The 24,365-nt window shown below is 47.9% G+C and overlaps 1 protein-coding gene across 1 annotated transcript in view; it reads left to right on the top strand.

Moving 5' to 3' along the window:
* Positions 1–2,153: 2,153 nt before the first annotated feature.
* SRRM4 (serine/arginine repetitive matrix 4) overlaps positions 2,154–24,365 on the top strand; it is a gene marked incomplete at both ends in the record, with an annotated part of 143,006 nt that continues 120,794 nt past the window's right edge. The window contains one exon of the mRNA XM_084253606.1: positions 2,154–2,284. Coding sequence (XP_084109732.1) covers positions 2,154–2,284 — 131 coding nt within the window. The remainder of the gene's footprint in view (positions 2,285–24,365) is intronic.

Genomic DNA, 24,365 nt, shown 5'->3' on the forward strand with positions numbered 1-24,365 from the left:
ACTTAGAACAGAAGCAGCCTGGGAGATGTTGATTGATCTTGATGGGTAGACTCCCAACTACCTCTCCTCTGCAGGTGACTCAGTTCAGACCCCAAATGCCATGACGAAGCATGGTTTTAAATAGCCCAGACTACTTAGGGAACCAATTCTCCATGGCTTTTAAAATGACATCAGTTCAGTGTTACTTCAGTTAATTTTTTTAATTCAATGACACAGCTTCAGGGTAGGAAACAGGGCCTGAGCGTCATCGGGGAGTGAGAATTTTCTCTTGGGGGAGAGAAGTGGGTCTAGTTTCCACTTTCTTCTACCTCCCAACTCCCCAGCCTGACCCCCACCTCCTGGCAGTGGCCAACCACCTGGAGGCCTCAAGTGCAGCTCCAGTTGTCGACCAGAAGGGGTCGCTGTGGAGCGACAGCGCTCACAGGCACTCGCAGAAGCGGACACGCACCTACCCAAATGCACAGGCATCCAGATGTCGGTTTTGTAGCTTCTGCACCCATGCTCGGCTGCTCCAAGGTTCTTTCTCCTTCTCGTCCCCATTTTTTCTCTCTAACTTCCTCCTTCCCTTTCTCTCCTATTCCCTTCCTGTTTCCTTGCAAAGAACTTCTGAAGTTCACAGTGGTGCCCTGGTCCCTTGGGTCCCGGTTGCTAGGAGCCTCAGGAAGAAGCAGGGGTTTATATCTGCTCTGGACAGAATCTGATACCAGGTGCTGGGAGGCCTTAAAGATCGGCGAGGGCTCCTTCCAGGAACTTGCAGCCTTCGCGTGGGAAGGCTCCAGGGCAGGACACCTCAGGGGTCCTGCATCTGTCTCTTTCTTAATGTAACCCCATGGAAAGGGAGAGGAAGAATTAGAGAAATCCTGTCCAGATCCTCTGATCTCAGGGCTCAGGTGTGATTCCAAACTTCCACTTTCTCAGATTAGGCTTGAATTGCGGGAGAGAAGATGGGGAAGAGATAAAAAAGTAACTATCACCCTGCAATCTTCTGCTACCCCCTTCCACCTTATCCCCCAGTATTTTCTGAGTTTTTTTTTTTTTTTAAACCGGTTGAGCTGAATTCCCCCGCTTGCATGGGCTGGATGGGGCGGGGGACTCTCCTATTTGGAAGCGCTTGGCGGCGGGGACTCGGGCTGGGCTGGCTGCGAGGCACAAAGCCCGCTCCCCGCCGCGCCGCGTGCACAGATGCCGCGCTGCGCCCCTCTGCGGGCTGGGGCGCTGCTGGGCAGATGGCGAGGAGCCTGAAAAGCCGAATTGGGGACGCATTGTCCATCAAACGGCACTTTCTGGGTGGTGGGGATTTCGCAGCGGGCAGGGCACCTTCTTGGCCGGCTTAGGCGGCCCCTCCCGGGAGCAGGGGTGGGCGGGCGACTCGGGCGGAGAGGGTAAGTTTTGCGCTTCCCTTCCACGGGGAGACCCGCTCCAGGACGCGTGAAGCGAAGCGGCTGGGAAGGGAGGTGGCCGGGCCCCGAGGCACGCAGGAAGGGCTGGGTGGGGCGGGGGAGCGGGCGGTGGGGGGTGGGATAAGGGGGTGGGAAGCAGGATCTCCAGCTGGGTTCGGTTCGGGGCGCCCGGATTGCTTCCCCAGGGGTCAGCTCTGCAACTCCGTGGCCGCCGGCCCCGGTGACAGGCGCAAGCCCCGCCCTTTCTCCTCCCTGGACCTGCGGGCTTTTGTTATGCAGATGGCGGCGGGAGGCTGAGCCCAGGGAGGGGGGAGTCGGTGGGAGGAGCAGAGACCGGGAGGGGGAGGAAAGTGCAGCTCTCGCGACCAGCCTCCTCCTCCAACGTCACATTGTGCGAGAGACAAAACCCGGGCGCGCCTGAGCTCACACGCGCGCACACTCGGCGACCCCAGGCTCCTCTCTCCTGGCGCCGCCGAGGAAGCCAGCCCTGCCTTCCCGGCCCGGGGCGCGGGCGTCGGAAGCCCAGAGCGCAGCCTGGAGCCAGCCCAGAAGGCACACAAGCCCGAGGACCAGCCTCCTTTCTCCCCCGCCTGCCTGGACGGAGGCGCCCCATCCCCCGCCCCGAACCCCGATCTCTCCCTGCGCACCCCTGTGGGTTTCACGCGGACGGAGCCCGGAGCCGGGTGTGCCCCGTCGCGGAGCCGCGTTTCAGCACTTCGGACAGCGCCCGGGCACCCGGCCCTTGGGTTGGCGATGGCCAGCGTGCAGCAAGGCGAGAAGCAGCTTTTTGAGAAGTTCTGGCGAGGGACCTTTAAAGCTGTGGCCACTCCGCGTCCCGAGAGCATCATCGTCGCCAGCATCACAGCCCGAAAGCCGCTGCCAAGGTAATGACCTCCTCCTCGAGAGGGGGGACTCTGACCGCCCCTCTTGCTGGCCTGTGCCCCGGAGTCCTGAGGGGTGGATGCTGGCAGCTGGGCCAGGGCGCCTGTCTCTTCTGCCAGTCCCGGGTAGCTCCCGCTGGAGAATGGGAACTAATTGCTTGTCTGAGGGGGAAGCTGCTGAGAGGCAGAGGAGGGTCCTGGGGAAGCAATACTCCTCGGTCTGCTGACCGGCAGCTGCTATTCAAGAGGTGTCGCCTGCTCAGGGTGGGCGGTGTCGGTTGGATATGACTTGACTGAGAAACTTTTCTTGATATCACAGAGCTCGGGGTGGGGGGGGTTGGCGAAGGGAGGGTAGGTTTTGTGGTGTTTGGGGGTGTTGTGCAGAAAGAGACGACCAGGCTTGAGCCATTTCAAGCAGTGTTCAGAAACAGGGACACATTTCTATACTCAGCTCAGAAACTAGCGAGCTCTGAACGATTTGCAAAAGCCCATATGCTGTTCCTTCAAATACACCCTAAACAGCACCCTCCCCCACGCCTCTGGCTGCTGTTGCTACCAAATCCTCTCCTCTTCAGCATCCAAAGCCAGGACTCTGAGCTCAGGAGTCAGGGGGAGCCTCCAAGAGTGTGAAGACAGTCTTGGAAGAGTTTTATTTGTTGTGTTTTTTTTTTTTTTTTCAAAAAGAACCTGATTGCTTTGAACTCAGGGATGAGAACAGATCCCTGAGGGGGGAGAGGATAAAAAAGGAAAGAGAAAAAAGACAGAAAGAGGGAGTGGAGAGAAATGGATGGGAGGTTGGGGCAAACAGAAATGTTTTGAGACAGAAAAACCCAATTCTTTTCACCAATCATTCAATTTTGAGGAGTTTGAGAATGAAAGGGAGAAGGCTGTGCCCTCTGTCAGGAAGCATCTAGGCAGGAGGAGAATTCATCTTTTGCTGGTGTCGGATGAGTGGTTCAATGGGAGAAAAGGGAAGGGAAGGGCAGGGGAGGCTGCTTGGAGGATTTATTAATCGTGGCAGACTACATTAGGGAGTAGATTGAAAACATGTCTGGAAAAGCACTTTGGACAGAATGCCTGTTCTAGCACAACTGAATCTGAACTTTGCAGTGGGTGAGGGGTGCAGGGCTGACGGGGAATCATATCCAAAGAATCAAACTCAGACTGGAGAACTTTTCATAATCTGATGGGAGCCTGGCTTAGGTGGATATTTGGGGGAATGCATGCTCCGTGTTGGGAAGGGGAAGCCTGAGGGCAGTGGGGTATGGCAAGCAGCAGCCATGGCCAGTTTTTTGTGGACATGAGGGAGGGGACACCCGTTGACACAGGCTGGAGGCGGGGAACAATAACACCGATGCCTCCAAAAGCTCGTGTTTCTCTGCCAGGAAGGAGGTTCTTTGTAGAGAGTTTTGACGTCAGAGGTTTTTTATCTTCCTGGCTTTCTGTCCTTCCTGTCTACCTTTGGAGTGCCCCTGCTGCTGGCAAATCAGGTGCTGTGCTGACCAAAGAATGTGCCCTTGTAGAAGGGACGAGAGGAAATTTCATCGGAAACTAAAAGTCTGGCATTTGGTCCAGAGTCTTTCTATAAGTCAGGGTGTAGGGAGAGGAGAGCAGTTTCCTGGGGGCATTTTAAGTTAGAAGAGCCTGCCTAAGTCCACCTTGCTTGGTACCTTCACCCTTTGCCCATCAGTCTGCTACCGCCATGCCCTTTTCTTGGCCACAATCTCAACCATAGGCATTGCCCACAAGGTCTTCCCACCCCTGTGCTTTCTGCAGCATAATTGAATCCATCTGAGACTCACAATAGCCAGCCTTCCCCGCCCAGGTGTCGTTTCACTTCTGGTGTCTTTTAATGTCCTGGGTCTTCTTTCTGTTGCTAGCAGCTCCTGAATTGAAATTCTAACCCAGAAGTCCTTAGTGTCTGTCATGCTGGAAGGATCTTCTTCAGTACTTCTATAACAGGTGTGACCTCTCTGTAGAATACAGTCCTGCTTTGTAGCTGTTACTCCTGGTTTGGGATGAAGAGTGAACAGGGAGCATTTATATTCGTCTTCGTTCAGAAAGGCTAGGTTTGTGTTCTCTTCTAGCAGACTGGCTATAAACCCTGACTCATCTCTATTCTCACCCAAAACAGCCACATCTAGTGATGGTCAGTTTCCACCTCATTTTTTAATAGTCTATAATAAAAGAACCCCTCTTTCTAAAACAGAGTTCTCAGGAAAGAAAGGGACAGATCCTGGTAGAGCATCCACTGGGCCCCAGTGACTTCCACTAGAGGCAATCTGGGGACTTGTTCTCATCAGAAATGTTGTTTAGTTCGAGTCAAGCCCAGTTCAGTCAGTATATCTGCCCAACTAGCTGACTGCAAACCACCAGCCGGTCCTGTTGGTTTCACACTTACTATTTGTTTCTAGATGAGGGCTCCCTTGTCAGTGAACTTCCCTGGGATATTTTAAGTCTGTCCCTGAAGATAATTTAGTACTAAGATAGAAGCACACATTCAATTGGTTGATTTCCTAGCAATAGGCATACATCATACACCCGCACGCCAAGCAAAACCTCCCCTCTCGTCCCCCTACTTTTAGTCCTCTCCCCCTCTGTGAGGCATACTTGATGAGGCAATAGCTTTGTCATGTATCAAATTGCAAGCAGATGTCTGACTCAAATGTCAGAACAGTATAGCAGAGAGGGAGGCAAGATGTTATAGTGGTTAGGAGGGCTCAGAAGGACCTGGAGCCCTGTCTTAGCTCTACAGTTTAGATGAGGGTCCTGGTTAAATGACTTTACCTGGCTAAGCCTGTTTTTCCAGGTTGCAAATAGAAATAATCATAGTTGCCAGCTCAGACAGTGAGTTATGAGGACTGAGTCAGGTAAAGCACTTTCTACAGTGTGTGGTGATTGTTTAATAGACATGGCTTCTAAAACAAACAGCCCAGAGCTCTCTTGGCTAAAGGAAATCAACAATGCCTTCCAGGACCGAGTTCTTCATGCCTACCCATTTCTCTCCCGAATAATGCAGACAATAAAAATTGTGGGATTTCTGCTTCTGACAAGCAAGGGCATGTGTGTGTGTGTTGGGGGGGGGGGTGGCTGTGGAGAGGGTTGAGGAGTTGGGGTGGGGGAGGCCTGGAGAGGCCCCTCTCCCCTCCAAGGGAAGGTTAGCTGCTTTCTGATCTGAATCAGTTAGGAGGTGGGTAGCTGGTGATGAATTATCTGGTTTCAGAATTGGTTCATACAACATCCTCACAGTGTGTTTTTACTTTGTGTAGAGGTGACCAGGCTCATACTCCTTGAAAATCACAATTTTAATTGCTAGGTCCATCAAATCTAGAGGAACCAGATAATTTTTTTCATAATGGAGTTCCTAGCCTTCTTGAAAGGGGTTGCTGTGAAAAGCAGTTTCAGAGGGAAAGATCTCAGGGGCTGTCCCAGGCAAACCAGGATGTCGGGGTCTCACAGCTCGGCAGGTGGAGGAGAGCCAGCCTGAACTGATACAATTCTCAGAGTAGAAAAGACCTCCCCCCCTTTTGTTTCCACCAAAAAATTGTAGTCATTTTTCCTGGCATTCTCTGTGTTAATTGCTTAATCCAGAAAAGTTTGTACCTAAGAAGTTTAGGCTCAAAGTGGTAAACCTAACATTCGAGGCCAGCTCAGACTGAGGTACCCATAAGACAAATATAGTCAAGGACTTTGTGGACATACAAAAATCATTCCAAATGAGCCTATCAATCCTTTGTGGGTATAGGGCTATTGTCAAGCCCTGGCAAGGCAGCTCCCTTAAAGAGAACAGCTTTTCCCTTACAATTCTTTTGGCAAGCTATTAATTTTCTTCGAAAATCCTTTCTATGCAGAATAGTCCAGAAGCAGACTTCAGCCTAGTCCCTGTCCAAAAGATCATAAATTCCAAACTATTGGAGATTTTACTGCATAAAAGAGAAGGTGTCCAAATTGCAAGGCAGGAAAAATGCCTTTGAACCATTTAATTCAAGTCTCCCCTTTGTGCCAAGAGATCAGTTAGCACATTTGTGCTGACTCTGTCCTCAGAGCCAGTGAGGGGCTGTAGGGAAGTGATTTCCTGACAGCTGGTGGTTGAGATCCAGTGCACCCAGGGTCAGGGAGACCGCTTGTCCTGGAGCCGAAAGAACATTCTTCTCTGGGAAAGGAGTGTTAAGGTTTGGGTCAAATTTTCCTCCTTCTGGAAGGTGAAATCTGTTGATTAGGGCACAGGGAACAGTACGGGGGAGGGGGGTGTCACTTCTGATGTGGCTGTGTTTACTCATCAACTGGGCTATCTTAGAAATGGGCTGGCGTGAATGTGCAGTGAAAGTTGGATGCATTAATTGAATGAGTGCACCTGCTCCAAATCCAGCATCAGATTAGCTCTCTCCAGCCCTGCCCCCAGTCCTGACACACTGGGGATTCTGATCAATGCAACCCAGGAGACGCACACACTGCAAATAGGTCTGACTCTTCCCTGGTGTCAGAATGGAGCTCCCTAGGTAGAGGCAACTCTCTGGCAGGGAGAGAAGAGCTGTCAGCAGGGATGGGGGTAGGAGGTTGGGCTAACTGCCACCTGCAAGTGTTTTCCAAGCCTATGAGTCTCCAGCCCCACTTCAAGTCACCAAAAAGGAAAATAACCTATAAGCTTCCCAGTAATGGGGGGAAGCTGGGGTCCCGTGTCTTCTGCTCTGTGAGCCCCCCAAGCAAGCCCCCAACAGGCACAGTACATTTAAAAACCATCCTTTCTTCCGAGTGGCTGACTTCACCTTCCGGTGAGGACAAAAATTTGTAGGAGCTCCACAAAACCTGAGCTCTTTCATTGCTGGCCACTAAGACTTTCTCTGAGGTGGGAGAGAATATTTCTGAGGTGGAGGGAGTAGAATGGTGAGGAGCTGGGGTACTGAAGTGAGTTCTAGTCAAGCTGAAATCCTGTTTTGCTACCTCCTCGTTTTGGAATCTGCTAGTCACTTGACCTCTACGGGCCTCAGTTTCCCCTTGCGTGAAATACTCGTCTCTTGGGATTGTAGTGAGGAGGGGCTGGGGTAAGTCATATAAAGAACATGGCACAGGGACTGACATAGGCCAAGACATTCCAGAAATGGTGCTATTGGCCCCATGACCTGAGCACCAGGAAGAGAAGCAGTAAGAGTGTCAGGGCCTCGCCCCTGAGCTGGGACAGTGGCAGTGATGGGGCTCCTGGCCTTGTCAGTGACCGCTCAGTGCCTTCTTTTCATTTTTTAATATGGTTTTGACATTCGCTAGAGAATCTCTGGAGATAGGTAGAGCTGGCAGGCCCTGATGGCAGACTGAGCAAAAGGATTGTTTCCTTCTGCTATTTGCAAATACTCCCTGGCTCTGTGACTTCTGGTGACCACTTGACCTTCTCCTTCTCAAGTTCCTCATCCAGAAGATGGGGTTCATCACAGCTCACCCGAGAGCTGTTGGGAGGACCCAATGAGCTCATTTATAGAAAGTGCTGCTTGGCACATGGTAAGGTTAGCTCTTATTATTAATAATAGAGTGTTTATTATTACTACATGCCAGGCCCATCAGAGAGGAAAAGATGAATGAAATGCAACCTACCCTTTTGTGGGCCTTTCAAAGGTGGACACGCATATGACTAGGTTTGATGTGGGCCAATCTTTACGTATTTCACTACAGAAGAATAAAGAAAGGGGGAGTGTGGAAACTAGAGGAAGGGGAGACCCTCACTGAGGCATGATGTGTAAAATGGAAATGACTTTTTTATTTCATCAATTTTGCCAGCAAATGCAAAGAATGATCAGAACATATCAGGTCTTTGTTCCCAGTAGAGTCTCAAGAAAGCCCTTTTCTTTTCCCAAAAAATAAAGCAGGGTACCCCCCCTCTCAAGAGGGAGCATTGCCTCCTGGGGGTTCATAGTCAGTGCTCATAAAGGGGAGGTCTGTGGAAAGAAACTTCCCTTATAATAGAACATTTTCAACTCTCCTGCCATTGGATCAGGGATGCAGACTCTGGTGTGGGCCATTAGGTTTCCTGTCCTTCATGGTCTAGCTCTGGCTAATATGAAATCTAGTCTGCATTCCTTGAGCAACCAGCAATGGTGGGGGGATGGGAAAGAGCCTGAACATGTCAAAGATAAAATTAACTCCAGGGGAATAAATGCAGAAAATGGAAGAAGCATGTGGCTACAAAATAAAGTTGTACTTTCATTCATTCATTCATCCAACAATTTTATTGAGATCCTACTTGATGCACAGTGAATGACATCAAGTCCCTGCTCTAGTGGGAGAGGAAGAGAAGAGATGAAGAATAAATAAATAAATAATAAATCAGGGGGTGATACACCCTTTAAAGAAGAGTGAAGCAGGCGAGAAGGAATCGAGGGCAAAGGAAGGGGTTGAATGGAGTTATCAGGGGTCTGGATGAAGGGAACAAGCCAGCTGCAAGCATAACTGGGGAGGAGGTGCTTGAGATAACAGACACAGCAAGCACAGAGGCCCTGGGGTAGAAGCACACTTGGTATATTTGAGGACCAGCGAGGAGGTCAAGGTGGCTGGAACAGAGTGAGTGAAGGAGAAAGTGACAGGAGGCAGGAAGCCGATCAAGCAGACTTTGTAAGCCAGTTAAAAATTTCACAGGTTTTCAGTGGTAGGCTGGGGTCAGGGAGGGGTCCCCCTGGGATCCTGCCCTCTTAGCGGGTTCCTGGATCTGCTCTGCTTCTCTTGGCTCCTCTTCCCCCACTCAAATGCCACCAGGAATGACTTTGAACAGCAGTGTCAGAAGCTTAGCTGGGCCCCTCCCTGTGTTATGGACAGGCATGAAATTTACAATCTCTCTGATTGTGATCAATCAGATTAGAAAATTCAAAGAGACACGGTTAAGACTTTCAAGTGGCAGTGGCAAATCTTGTTCCCATGAACCTCAGAGTTTGGTCTGTCTGTCATGTCCTTGCAGCCAGACTATCCCTGGAACCCAGCAGCCCCCCTCTACTGCACACCCTTGAAGCTCCTGCCTGCTCCCCCCCACCCACTCTTTTTCCCTCTCCCTCCCTCCTCCCATTTCCATTTGAGAGTTTGCTGAGGGAGCTCCCATATGCCACAGCCTGTGTGCGGAGCTCCGTGAAATAAAACACAGAATTAAGATGTCATAGAGACAAAGCCAAACCAAACACAGGAACAATGCCGAACCCTAAAACAGTCATTAAGCAATTCACGTCTACATGTGTCTGTTCAAAACAAATATTAAGATCCTCTGGACGCAAATGTTTCTCATCAGGAGAATCCCCTAGCTGCCGGATTCCCAGAGCTTACATCCTGCTGACAGCTTTGCAGAGCAGAAACATCAACGGCTCACTGTTCTCTGGCTTCATTAAAAGTTAAGCTTAGGCAAGTGAGCTGGAATTTTACAAGACAGTTAGCACTCCTTCGGGAAGAGAGGGGCCATCTGGACCGCAAGTGTGTGTATTCATGGTGTGTGTGCGAGCTCACTCGCCGTGGGAAACTTGTGTGCCCAGCTCTATGCTGAGCTTGTCTCACCTGTCACCTAATTCCACTCACACTCATTCCAGGAGAGAGGGGTGTTTGAGAGCCTATTGAACAGATGGGGAAAGTGAGGCTCAGAGAGTAGAAGTGACCTGCTCAAGGGCCTGTCCCTGGGGAGAGCCAGAGAGCTCTGGGGAGCTCGTAACTGGTATCTTTTACTCTAGCGCACTTTGGACACGAGGGAAAGCTGAGACCAGGGAGGGCAGAGGTGGTTTATCCCAGGAGGAACAGTTTGTCATTATAAAACCAGGATCTGAACTCAGGTCTGCCTGATTGCAACTTTATTCTCTGTCTACTATACCTCCTGTCACTGTGGTCTGGATTTTAAGGTGTGGTCATTTTTGTTTTGTTTGCTCACCTCGTTTTATGTTCAGTCAGCCTAGGCACTCGTCACTGCGAAATACACGACTCCTGAGACGAGGCAGGAAACAGGTCAGCACACTCAGGAATACGGCCTCTCTCTTCCTAGTCTTCCTCACCTTCCATCCTCCATGTGGAGCACAACACCTCTTTTTTATTTATTATTTTTATTACTTTATATTTTTTTGTTTGCTTACATTGTTGCTTATTTTTGTACAACAGTTGATTTCTCCACTCAGATGTAGTCCCCATAAATCTTACATCACCACATCACCTGTGAACCGTCACCACAGTCTCTGGTGCTCAGAAGAACCTCTTTGAAAAGAAAGGCAGACCACACAAACCCTCTCTCCCCCACCATCTAAAGGCCCCCATTGCTCTCCATTGGTTTGCAGAATGCAGAGCTGACTCCCTGCCAAGGACTAAAATCTTTTCATGGCCCAGTTTCTGCTCATCTCCCCAAGACCATTTCTAAAATGCTGCCCCTCATTCTCTCTGCTCTGGTTGCCCCCCACTTTTTTCATTTACTCAAATTTTCCATGCTCGACCTGCCACAGGCAGGGCCTTTGCACCTGCTGCTGGGAACACTCCCCTCTCCCTTGGTGCCTCCTTTACACCAATAACATTTACTTCTAGATCTCAGCTCAAATGCTGTTTCTTTGGGAATCCTGTGCAATCCTTCCACAATGCTCCAGACTAGGTCACACCCTGAATTACAAACTTTCAAGCTTTTTTGCCATCACAGTCCCTGACTTGGTTCTCAACATACCTGTAATGTTACATTGATTTGTGGGATAGTTGGTTAAAGTGTAGCTGACCATCAGGAAGGTGGGAACTATTTGATCATTGGTTGTCTCTTTCACCTGCATCACAAGGGGGGCAAACAAACATTGGCTGAATGCATAAATGACATCACATTCCCCTCATCTAAACCTTTTCATGCCTAATAGTCTGAACATGGAATTGCCAGTTCTCAAGAGCAGCAATGCTGATTCCTCTGATTGCAGGAGAGCGCTCTGAGCTATTGAGGGAGGAGACCATGTCTGTCCCATTCCTTACTGTATTGCAGCACCTAGAGCAGTGGCCCATGGGTTGGGGGGGGGTTAAAATGTTTGTTGACTAAATAATTAATTCATTATTAATTATTGGACATGCAGGTGTAAGCAGATGGTACAGATGGCAAAACTCAGACACCTACAAAGGTACAGCAGCAGAATCTGAAAACTAAAGGAACATTGAAGATCATCCAGTCTCCTCATTTTATATGTGGAGGACAACCTAATATATTGGAACCATACATTAGATATACAATACAAGGCACATATTATTTATAAATAAATAGGTGTAAATATATGAGGGTTTCATCCTCAAAACACCTCACTGAGAGAGAGAGATGAGATCAAAAGAGCTTTAGGTACCTCTGTTCTAACTCATTTTCCAGAAGGAGATTGAGTCAGCCTGGGTGAGTCCTGGGATCAGTGAAGTATTTGCCCCACGTCATGTGTTTGAACGACCTTGCTGTGATCAGGGGACCAGACCCCACTCTTGCCATCCCACCCCCAGTGTGAGACATGGCGTCCTGCCCTGTAAGGCCCTCCTGTGGCATATGCTGGCCTGGGGTCCTGAGGAGACATCCATCTGTACCCAGCCTGTGCCCAGCAGAGCAGGCGAGCAGCTCTGGCTATTTCTGGAATCACATTTCAGAGCTTCCAGCAGATAAGGAGGCTTTTGTTTGGCCAGCCTCCCTGCCATGGGCCTCCCTTCCAGGTGCCAGGTGATTCTGGGGCTACCTTCCAGGTGACAGGTGATTCTGGGGCCCAGTCGCCTCCCACAGCGGGCAGGTGTCTGAGCAGCAGTGCAGGATGAACTCAGGGCCTTGATTTCCCACGTGGACAGTTGTTGCTGGTGGGAAACCATCACCATCATAGCACCTTCCAATGGTCACTGTGGCATTTAGTTGTGTCAGGCTGGGAATGCCAGAGGGGTTTTGGGGGGAACTCAAATGCAGCCTCTTCATTTTATAAGTGGGGAAACCGAGGCACATGTGTATCCAAAGGTTAATACCAGAGCTATAGCTGAGATATGAGCTTCCTGACACCCCCAGTCTTAAGACTCCACACTCTTAAGAGTTCCATGGGGAAGAGGGCAGAAAGGTTAATTTAGTCGCATTTTACATAGAGGACAAATGAGCCTCAGAGTTATGAGATGAATTGCCTAAAGTTGCATTGTGAAATGGTGTATCATACTGTTGCCGCTGTTTTTGTGAGACAAATACTATTGAGATCATTTGATCCTCACAGCAGGGCATGCCAGTTTTATGTCCATTTTGCAGATGAAGAAACTGAGGCTCAAAATCTTAGAAAGATCCAGAATAAACCCCAAGTCCCCTGTAGGATAAAATCTCTGCCCCCGAGAGTTTGTGCCCTGAACATAGCTCCACAGAACAAAGGAAGAAATGGTGTGGTCATCTCCAGTTGTTGACCAATCAGCGATGCCAGTGTGACCCTCAGTAAGTCCCCCCCTTTTTACTCTGCCTTATCCCTGAGGGTACCAGCCTCAGGCCCTTTCAACTGCCCCCACAGTATCCTTTTCCAAAGTACAGTTTTATAAAGTGACATCCCCTTTAATGGTATGGTGGGGTTGGAGTGAGACCCCAAAAATTCCAAGGGTATTCAGAGTTCAAGAACCTTAGAAATAAACATCATTGAATCCCATGCCTGCAGAGGCCAGATTGAGGGGAGACAAACTGGATGCTAAATTGCAGCAGAGGGACTTAGTCTAAAAACCTTCTTCCCAGGAGGAAGCTTTCATAGGACCCTCAAACAAAGGACATCTTGGCAACTAAGAGAGTTAGGGGTGGCTTTCAGAGTCATCTATCCCACCCTCTCTGACTCTTCAATTTCTCAAAGGAATCCAGCTCACAGTAACTTACCTAAGGTCTCACATACAAATAATGCCATAGATATCGGGTCCATGGTAGAGCTCCTGGGGGGTTCCAGGAATGAGAAAAAGACCTAGTATGATTGCCATCCACTGTCTGCACCCAAACACACCCCAAAACTCTGGCTGACCCAGAGTTAGCAAATCGACTCTCAACTGTCCCCACCAGTGGGTTGAATTCAAGAACTAGAAACTGTGGTCTAAATGTTTCTAGATGCATTTGATGCTTTCCACAAAAACACAGGCACTCTTGCGGCTTGGGCAAGATGCCCTCTAAGTCACCATGATAGTTATTATCCCTGACTCTGGTCCCAAAGAGCCTGTTGCCTCCAACCCATGGAAGGCTTCAGCTTCCATTTACCAAGCACATGTTACTGTGCAACAGGCCAAGGGAAGGGTGTTGCATTGTTGGGTGAGAGGCAAGGAGACTAAGCCCTTCTTCAGTGAGAAATTTGGGACTTGTAATTGCAGTGCTTACCCCAAGCTGACCCATTTAGATACAGTCATTCTACAATCATGGTCCTCTTCGTAGGCATAATGCTTCATGCTTGCAGAGAACTTGATCCATACCTTCACCCAGTCTTCCATGCATCATACATTCATTCATCAGCTATTCCTCCATCCATTTATTTGTCCATCCAATATCTAGTCATAGTATCCATCAATCCATCCATCCAACCACCCATCCATCCATCCATTGATCAAGGAACCATTCACTCACTCTTGCATCCATTTGGCATCTGTTCACTCATTTTTTTCTCCAACTGTATTCTTTCTCCATTCATCCATCCATTCATCCATCAACCAAGCAACTCACATATATTGAACATCTATTTTGTGCCTTTCTTAGCCGTGTCCCTATATTTATGGAACATAAAGCTTATTCATTTCATTTATTGGATGATAAGAAATAGTAGCTCAGATCATTTCTTTTCCAAAACCTTTCATCAATAAAGTCTGGGGCCCAGAGAAGTTAGTTGGTATGTCCTAGGTTGCCCAGTCTGGCAGCATTCCGGCCATTGGCAGTCCTCACATTCACCATGGAGACCTCTACCTCTATCTCTATCTCTAACTCTCTCCTCTTTTTCTCATCCCCTGCCAGAGTCCATATCTTACTATTTTGGAGAAATCATTTTTCCTCTGTGTTTCTTCAAGATGCTCTCAAGTCCATAAGTCCTTCCTCTAAAGCTTTTGACTTTTTCAAAAAGCTAAATCTCATGTTCCTGCTTTCAGCCCTGATACGTGCCTCCCCTAAAACAAAGAGGGTAGAAACAATGTGTGATCTCCATAAAAGTCAAAAATGAAAAGGGGAAAAATGTATGGAAGAGGGAAAAAATGCCTAGGTCAGTATCTCAGAATATTATTCAATTGCACATGCAACGTCTTTAAGCCCCTTAAGCTTTTGAGATGGGCATTGTTGTTATCCCCAGTTAGCAGATGAAGAAGCTGAAGTTCAGGAAGATTATGTGACTTCTGCTAGGAAACACGACTAAGATGTGGATTTAGGATTCAAACCCAAGCTTCTGAGTCCCCAGTACTCAATATTTTAGCCACCATGTCCTACTAATACACAACCTGTGAGAAAAAATATCAAAATTTCCCAGAAGGGAGGAGTGGTTTGCTCAAGATCATTCAACAAGTCAGCAGAATGGAAGCCAAGTCTGCAGATCAGAGGTATATCAATCAGTACCTATATTTAATGGGCACCACCTGCATGTATCTGGGCCTATGCCTATGTAAGTTCAGTCGCTAAGGCAGTTACACTCAACACCCAAGGTAAAAATCCAGAGAAAGAGCTATTCCTTAGAGTGTCGGCCAAATCACAAACTTATGCAACTGTGTGGGTTAGGGCAGGGGGCTGAAAAATGTCCCATAGGAAGTGTCAGCACTTCCATTAATTAGTGATGGTTGCCCAGAGCACAGTGTTGAGATGGCTTGTTGGGCTGTGTCTGAGCTCAGTAGCAAAGAGTGCTTTGATTGATTAGTGATGTCTGCTATTAGTGCAGAAAATGGAGGTGGCAGGATATATGCTATGTATTTATCTTTCCCAGAAAGGAAAAGCTACAGATTTTGGAAGGATTGGATCAAGTACCAACCACTGAACACCTAATATGCCATTGGTATCACCCTTTTTACATTCATCATTTCAATTAATGCTCTTCACAGGACACCGTCCATCCTCATCCCCCTCAATTTTACATATGTGGAAACAGAACCCAGAAAAGTGAAGTCACTTGCCCAAGGCTAAAGAAGCTAGTCAGTGGCTAACCAGCTCTGATAATTACTGTTAAATACATAAACCATTAGGCTGATGAATAGAAATGTCAATAGAAGAGCAATGCTAGAAGCTGTTAATTAGCATGTGAATATATGTATTTGACCAGAAGGTTTATATCCATATATCCACAACCAGCATAGTGCCCTAAACCCAACAGGTACCCAATACATATTTATTTAGAACTATGAACAGGCACTGAGCCAGACACCCTAGGAAGGGTGGTTCAGAGAATAAAGGTATTCACTGCACACACAGGAAAAATCTAGTCCAGTGGTTGGCCCATGATAAATATTTGTTGCACCAGTGAGTGGTAGATGAGTTGGCTACTGGTGGGCTTTGGAAGGTAAGATGGAGACAATCTTGGCAAAGACAGGGTTCAAGGATCAGCCTGCCCAGTGCTGATTCTCAAGATGTCAAGCTAAGTGGACACATTTCATGGTCTCCTCAGGCAAGCCAGGGAGCCAAAGCAGGAGGAGGAGAAAGTGGGTGTCTTGCACCAAGGGAGATATTTCTGGCTTTGTATTCTGCCAGCAGGTGCTGGGAGGCTACAGGAGCCCTATCTGCTGCTGGAGCTCTGGAACTTAAAGTTGGGGCAATGCCAGCTTCTGTTTGCCTGGGCAGCTGAAGGCTGTGCAAAAGGAAGAAGACAGAAGGATGGGATGGCCTCGGGGAGCCCAACCTTCTGCCACACCCTTTCCTAGTTGCCCAGTCTGTATTAAGTTTGAGCAAGATCTGTCTTATCTGCAGAGTTGGCATATTGCATTTTGAAAGACTTTCAATTGTGACATCACTGTGAGCTGGATAGGCTTATTTTTTCCATTTTACAGATGAGAAAACAAAAACTTGTAGAGCTCTTGATAATATAATAATGTGAAAGACTCATTAAAACTTCACAATGCCCCACAAGACAGCTGATATTCTTATCTTTTTGCTAATGAGAAACTGAGGCTCAGAGAGGCCACAAGTTCATTGAACCCAGCCTTGTCTGATTTGAATTCCTGCACTAAACCTTCATGCTAGTCTAGCTCTTTGTCAATCAACTGGTCAAAGTATTGATTAATAATTTGCATTTATATAATCTTCCACATTTTCCAAATGCTTCATGTATATTTGTGCCTTTGGGCTGTGCTCTAATCCTCTAAGTGAGGTGGAAAAGATATTCTTTTTTTGCCCATCTTTTGACACATCAAAGAGGGTGCCTTCAGTGGGGGAGGGACTTTCTGCTCTGCTCTGCACTGTACTTTGTACAGTATGTTGTCACACGCTACTTTAAACAGTACAGCAAAATAACCCTGCACTGTATTATACTTCACTTCCCCAAGCCTCAATTTTATCATCTCTAAAGAAGAGAAATAAATTTTTCCAAGGTTACCGTGAGTGTTGGAGATGGTAAATTGGAAAAGAATCTAACCACCTTGCCAGATGAGAACAGTAGCCAGCGCTACACCTTGGAGGCTGCTATTTCATAAGTGAGCACATGTTTCTCTTGCCAGTTCTCTTTAAGGGCAGGAATGAATTGTCCTGGCTGGAGAACCGGCCAAATGGTTGTCAAGGTGACTGGCTGGAGTTAACCTGGTCATCTGTAAAGGAGGAGTAGCACCAAGTTTATTCTTAGCATTGTCTTCTCACTGCCCACACAGCTAGAAAGGAAGGCACTCTGACCCACAATATTTAACCCCACTGTTTCCTGCAATTCCAGGCACTGGTTCTGTGCCAGGACCATAGGTCTGTTAGTCTCCACTTGGGCAAAGTCACGCCAGAGCTTTAGCCGGAATTGGGTTAACTGTTTCTAGGTGCAAGAGGCATCTGTGGAAAAATAGAGGCAACTAGAAGAACACAGAAAATCTATTCACTCCTGGAACATAGATTTTTTTGATTACAAGTCATCTCTCTAGTCATGCACAGCTCCGTCCTTGGATTGTAATTATGCTTGTTTGGAGTTTTTTCAAGTAATAGCTAGAGTGAAAGGCATTGCAGAGTTTAAACTAAGTACATGTTTAGCATTGGCCACAGTCATGGGATTGCTTGGCCCCCCATTGGGGTATTACCCTGTAGAGATGGGAACTCCTTTCTGATGGATCTACCAGCCTACTGGAATCTGCTCCCAGCTCTCCTTCTCTCAAGGAACATATCCTCATGCCTTCTCTCAAGAAACATAAGAGAGTTTTTGCTAGCTGAGTAGATCATTTGGACTTGAAAAATAAGCAGATGTGTCATCTTGGATGTGACAAGAAGATTATTCAGTGAGGACAGTGTAGTTAGAGCAGTCAAGATTAGTGCTCTGACAGATAACCCCTGGGATCTCAGTGGCTTCATATGATCCATTAATTTCTTGCTCATATCTTAGTCCCAGATGGGTGGAAGGAGCTGGGGGCCTAGCTCTGTAATGTGGCTTTGAGGTGAAGTGGCATAATCCAGTGGAAGTTAAGGAAAGCGAAGCAAGATAAGGAGTCCCACTTGCTCATACCTGCCTCAGCCTGGAAGTGATCCTGCTTCTATTTGCATCCCATGGCTGAAAGCTAGTGACAAGTTCCCACCTCCATGCTAAAGAGAAGAGGGAAGTGTCATTTAGTAGCAAGTCTAGGTGAAAAGGGAAGAAAGTTTAGTGCCAGCCTTCCCCATATATAAGAATCATTTTTCATCACTGGAATCACATACTTGGGTGAACATCTGAGGCCTCTCTGAGTTCTTCAAAGGAATGGAAGATGGCATGACAGTTACTATTGGGTTTTCAGAAAAGTCATGATACATTTTTGCTTGAAAAACAGAAAAAAATACGTCATCACTTTTCTGACAACCCAATATATATTGAGCATTTACTACAGCCGGGCCAGGCACGTGCTAAGCTCTCCATATGCACCCTCATGTTTAATATACTAACAGTCTGGTACATATTGCTATTTCCATCTTAGAGACAAGGAAAGCCCAGAAGAGAAAAGCAACAGATCAAGGTCATGTAGTTAGAAACTGCTAGAGCCAGGATTTGAACATAGGTCAGATTCCAACCTTTGGACCACACTGTCTGAGCAGCTTTCAAAAGTGCATTTAGGAGGCTTGAACATGGTGATAACCCAGTACCTGACCCACATTTAATGTTTGTCAAATGTTGGCTACAAAGAAGGGAGGGAGGGGAGAGGGGAAAGGTAAAAAAAAAAATAATCTCAGCTGTCAAGAAAGTTTCTCTTGATCTTTGGAAAATAATCTCCCCTGGTTGTCTTCTCCTTTGCAAATCGGTATCCCAGGTATTCACTTGCACATTCAGTCACATGTATTGAGTATATTTATGTCCCAAACCTTGTGTTGGGCACTGGGGATGTGATGAGGGACTAGATACATATTCTGCCCTCAAGTAGCAGAGATCAGGTGTGGGATGAACTCATTCTCAGAATTCTTAGAGATGCTGAGATCTCCAGGCCTGTCAGATCTCTGTCTCTATTTCCCACTTGTGGTCTGTCTGTCAGTAGACAGACATAAGGGGCTGAAATATTTTTATTTAGGTCTTCCCGAAAGCTTTTCCTTTCCATGTAGTGACAGAGCCTTGCTCCCATACTAGTTAGGGCCACGAGACACATATATATTTCTTAATTACCCTGGACACTATAATTGGTGCAGGACAAGCATATGATACTGGGAGAGCCAATCTCTGCTCTTCTCTGGGATCAAGTTCAGGGTGGGAGGGTGGGGGGGGGGCTCTCACTGGGCTTCGGTGATGAGAAAGGCCAAGCTGGACAGGAATGTGATAGTAACACCCAGCACTGATAGAGAGTTTATCCCAATGCCAAGCACTGTGCTGAGTACTGTATATGAATTATATGACTTCATCATCATAGCTGCTCTATCAGGTGGATACATTTTGATCATGCTTATTATTTTTAAGATTTGTTTATTTATGCATACAAGAGTTGGGGTACAGGCCAGAGATGCGGGGGGTGAGAGGATCCACCACCCAGGATCTGTTCTGGGGAACAGAACAGGCAGACTGACTGAAATACACTGCTGAGGGGAGCAGCGGGCGAGACAGGAGAGGTCTGCCTCGCCATGGGGGTTGCTCCCTGGCCGGCCGGGGATTGAACTTGTGCTGCAGAGGCTCTGGATTGCTTCATAGTGCAGTGCTTAAACCCTTGCACCATGAGGGAGGCCCATTTTTATCATACTTATTGTGCAGTTGAGAAACATGGTGTTCAGAGAAGTTACAGCTTCCATTCAAGGTCACACAGCTGGTATGGAATGAAGCAGGGACTTGAGTTCCAGGCTCTGTACTGTCCCACATTGTGACTTATCATGTTTTAGAGCTATGAGATCTGGGGGAGGAAGGGCATGTGGGTAAGGCTTGGGGTGTAGGCTGTGATCAAGGACCAGCTACAAGTAGATTAAACCCATCCCCTGGTTTATGCTCCCTTGTGTCCCCATCCCCCCAACAACAGTGTCATCCAATCAGAGCCCCAAACTGCATAGCTCTGTATCCTTATAGTCCCAGCATGTCCTGAGCCGCAGTCCCCAGGGTTCTGTGGCATCCTTGATTCTTGATTCTCTCAGGAACAAGCAGCAAAAAATTGAAGTCAGCAATTGTATAGATCGCTGACGATCAAAAATGAGGGCAATTTTATATATATTTTTGGTTTCCTATTTCCCCAACCTGCTCTTCCCCAAGGGTTTGAAACTGTCAAGCAAGCGAGCTGGTCAAGGTTATGAAGGGAGGTCACCGAATCAAAATGAGACATCTTCTATGCATGGACATCCAAATGTGGCTGAGACTCCACTCCCTGCATGCCTCTGAAATCAAGTCCTCTTAATGGACAACAGACACGCAAGGTCTTATGCTCCCAAGTGCCTTTGGCACTTGTCATAACCTGATCTGTCACTTTCACCGTTTCCGTCCGCTTTCCTATCTCAGTGGAAACTTCAGATCTCTCTGTCACGTGTCCCCAAAGTCCTGCCCAACAAACCATCCTAGGAAATATTGTTACCTTCCTATTCTCTCTATAGATGACATCACAAAATTGTCCTATGAAGAAGTGATGAAGAGATGCTGCCCAAAAGTCTAGGGAATAAGATAGCATAGAGATGTTTGAGGCTGTTAATTTTAAAATGTTGTGTTCTGGATTGGAGATGTTTATGGTTTTTCTCAGCTTTTAAAAATTTGTCATGTGTTATATTTACCCTCTCATTCTGAATAAATATTCACTCGCATACCCAATTTCATTTTTGAAATTTTATGTTGTTTTACATCAGAGGGGCTGTCAAGCTGTGTAAGCTGCAGGCCCCTCACACCCGGCTGGGGCTCTGCTTCTAGGACTCTGGGATCCTAAGAGTCAATATTTTTTATGTTCCATGGATGCAAGATTTGTTGTCAGCTGAGCCCCTGAGTCTCTCCTACCTCCCATGGGACACTGTTCATTAGGACATCTGATTCTTAGGCTTCCCAATCCTAGATGACCCCCTTTTGTGCCCCAAACACTCATAGAGTAGGACTGAGTTTCAAGGGCCTTGGCCAAGCCCTGCAGCTTCCGGGGTGGCTCTCCTGATGGGGTCGGGAGGTCCCCCAGAGCTCTCAGGAGGCCTGCTTTCTTTTGATTTCTACATCCCTTTGGGTTCCTCTTCCATCCTGTGGCTGACGATGCAGGGAGGGAACGAGGTAGATCAGGCTCAGAAGGGGCTCCAACTTCCTTTTTTCCCCAGAAAGGAAACTGGCCAGGGTGGCAGCAGCTAGGCAACCCACTCACCTAGTCAGCGGGCACCAGGACTGGAGCCCAGGGAACAGAACCCTCCTCTACACTCTGCTCCCACAGCCTCAGCAGGAAGGCAAGCACAAAAAAGGCCCTTTGCTTCCAGCAGTGGAAATAGGGGGTGATCTCAGAGATAGAGTGGAGTGACTCCAGAGCCTGGAAAATAAAAACTTCTCAGTTCCCAACAAGCCATGGCCTCTTCTTCCAGGATCTCTTCTCATTTGCTCCCTTGGCAGCACCCTGGGTCCCCTCTCCTTCCCCATTATGATTTCCCTGAAGAGGTAAAATGCTGGTCATGGCATCCTGATCCCTGTGGCTGCAAATTCCAGCATTTGCAGTTGCACAAAAACCTAATTTGAAATGAACCGTGTAGCAGTTTGCCAGCAGGTTGGTGAAGGTGCAGGGTCCCCAGACTCCAGCTGACTCTAGGAGAGCAGGAGAGGGCACAGCTGGGAGCAGGCTGCTTTCTGGAGCTCTGAGCTCCAAGCTCTGGTGGTTAACACCTTCCTGTCCTCTCCTGGAGAAGATGGGTCGCCACCTGTCAAAACTGAAAAGGCTCCAGGGCCTCCCCGGTGGCGCAGCGGTTGAGCGCTTGGTTGCGAAGCTGCCCGCAGCCTCTGCAGCGCCGGTTCGATCCCCGGCTGCTCCCCAGCCACCGGAGGAGGGTCCCGCATGGCGCGCAGACCTCTCCTGCCGCCCGCTGCTCCCCTCAGCAGTATACTTTGGTCCTTCTGCCTGCTCTGCTCCCCGCTCTGGCTCTGGTGAATTCTCTCACCCTCCCGCGCTTCTGACTGTACCCAGTGCTTGTATAAATAAATAATTAATTAATTAAATAAATAAATAACAAAAAAAACTGAAAAGGCTCCATTTTACAGATGGGGCAACGGAGAGAAACTCTCCTGAGATAACAAATGGTACCGAACTTGGAACCACCTGGGATCTTTACAAACACTGATGTCTGGGCTGCAGGTGCAGGCATTCTGCTTTAACTGATTGGGGCTGGTACCTGGGTATCAGGATTTTTAAACGCTCCTTTGGTAATTCCAGTGGGCAGTGACGATTGGGAACCAGTGGCATGGAAGTGACAGAACAGGGACATCTGTGTTTGGCTCTTAACTTCATTGTTTTATAACTGTCCTTGAGCAGGATATTTCGTTCCTGTGAGCCAAAGTCTCCTACCTCTGTAAGTGGAAGCCAAGAATAATATGTCGGATCAAAGTGAGGATGAATAAGGTATAGACATCAAGTGCTTAAAGCAGTGCCTATGGTTTTATAAGTAGTCAATGCATGTTGCTGTTATTGTTATCTTCCTACTAACATAGATTGTCACTCCAAGATCCCACCTTAAAAATGGGGGTACGAATCGCAAGTCCACTGATGGGTGAACTAGGATTCAGGAGACCCGGTTCTCTTTTTGACTGTCCTGACAGCAAACGAGCTGTGTGACCTTGGGCCAACCTCTTAACCTCTCTGGGTTTAGTTGCTTCATCTTGCCAGATGGGTCTCTCAGCCCCTGGCCATCTACTGTCCAGGGGAGATGTGAGATTCCAATAAGATAATGGATTTGAATGAGTTTTGAAAGAGGACTGCACCGGAGGAATTTGAGCCATTATGATTATGTCGGCCATTTCATCCCCCTCGCGCCCCAGCCGGCCCATCTGTTCTGGGAGCTTTTGCCTCTCTTCCTGCCTCCTCTGGCCGCCAGTCCTGAGCTGCTCTCTGACATTTGGGCAGGTTCCAGGGAGGATTCTGTCCCTCCTCCATCTGTCCCTCAAATTAACTCTTTTCTCTCTCTTTTGGTCTACCAGAGACCAAATATCTGATTCTGGGGTGTGCAGAGATGGTGTGCAGGAAGAGAGGCTTACTGGACTCTTTTCCTGGGGTCAGGAAGTAGCTGGAGGTTTTGGATTTGCCACAGTGGAAGACTTGGAGGGCTCCTGAGCCCTTCTAGACAGGTGAGGCAGAGTGGAGAGGTGCAGTCAGAATTCGCACCCAGCTTTCTGGACCTCTTCTAGTGCTCTTGTACCCACCCCCTTCCATCCCCACCTCACTGCCCTGAGCTCTTGGTGATGGGCTGTGGAATGTGGGTTTCACCTAGCACCTTACCTGCTGGTGGAGGAGTTAAGGCCTGTCGGAGGGTATAAGAGCAAGGGGGGGGTTGCTGTTTCCCCAAGATCCTGGCTGTCTTCTAAGGAGACTCTGTGTCCTTGTCCAAGTCCTTTAGCTCATAGGAGACTCAATGGTCTTAGCTCTACAATGGGAGAACCAGCACCTTTTCTGTGGTTCCACAGAACAATAAATGAGAAAGCCTTGGATGCTGGTGCTGACTTCCCTTGCCTTGGATGCTGGTGCTGCTGCTGGGGATGGAGAGAGGATGTGTTCATGTGCCAGGCCAGACCCCCTGGCTGAAGACGGAGGCCAAGGCGCAGGCATCTGGGTTGGGCTGCTCTGAGCGGTGTGGGCTGGGAGGAGCTTGGGAGAAGGCAGGGCCTGTCTAGGATTGGCAGCTGCAGGGCCTGCTGGCAGATGGTCTCCTAAGTGGGCCACCCCAGGGTCAGCTTTATGGATTTGCACACTTAACCCTTCCCTCTCCAGCTGCTGCTTCTTTATGACTTGGACACAATGAGACAGAATTTGCTGGGTCTCTAAGTGAGCTGTAGACTAGAACACCCCCCAGTCCACATCTATCCCTCCCCTCACCACCCCGAGAGAGAGAGAAGCCATCCCTCCCATGTGGGGGGCACTTTACAGTGTGCAGAGCCAGACTGTTCGGGTCCTCACAACACTTGGGCCTGAGTAAGATTGATGACAAGCCTTTTCATATCTGTCACTTGTGTTAATATTAATTTTTATAAATGTTGGTGTACCAGAAAGAAAATATCACTGCACAGAGTAACCTCCATGAATATTTTGGAGCTGGTCCTTTTGGACTCACTCTTGTTTTTCCTCTTTCCTTTTTTTATGTCATTCTTTCTCTTCATAGAGGATGATATTGGGCATTTTTAAAAATGTCAGGCTTTTTTTCCATTTAACAATACAGTCTGAGTATTTTCCCTTGAAAAATATTTCCCAGGAAAAATCCATCCTCCTGATCATTTTTAATGCCTGCATAGTGTTTCATTATAGGCATTGACCAACAGTGTAGTTACGTGCCATTTAATGCTGTTGTGGCCAACACTGGATATGGCGGTGATCCCAACAGGTTATGCTATTTAGCCTGTCTGTGTAGGAGGCAATTCCATCTGGGTTTGTGTAA

Source organism: Talpa europaea, assembly GCF_964194135.1.
Source record: "Talpa europaea genome assembly, chromosome: 14".
NCBI lineage: Eukaryota > Metazoa > Chordata > Mammalia > Eulipotyphla > Talpidae > Talpa > Talpa europaea.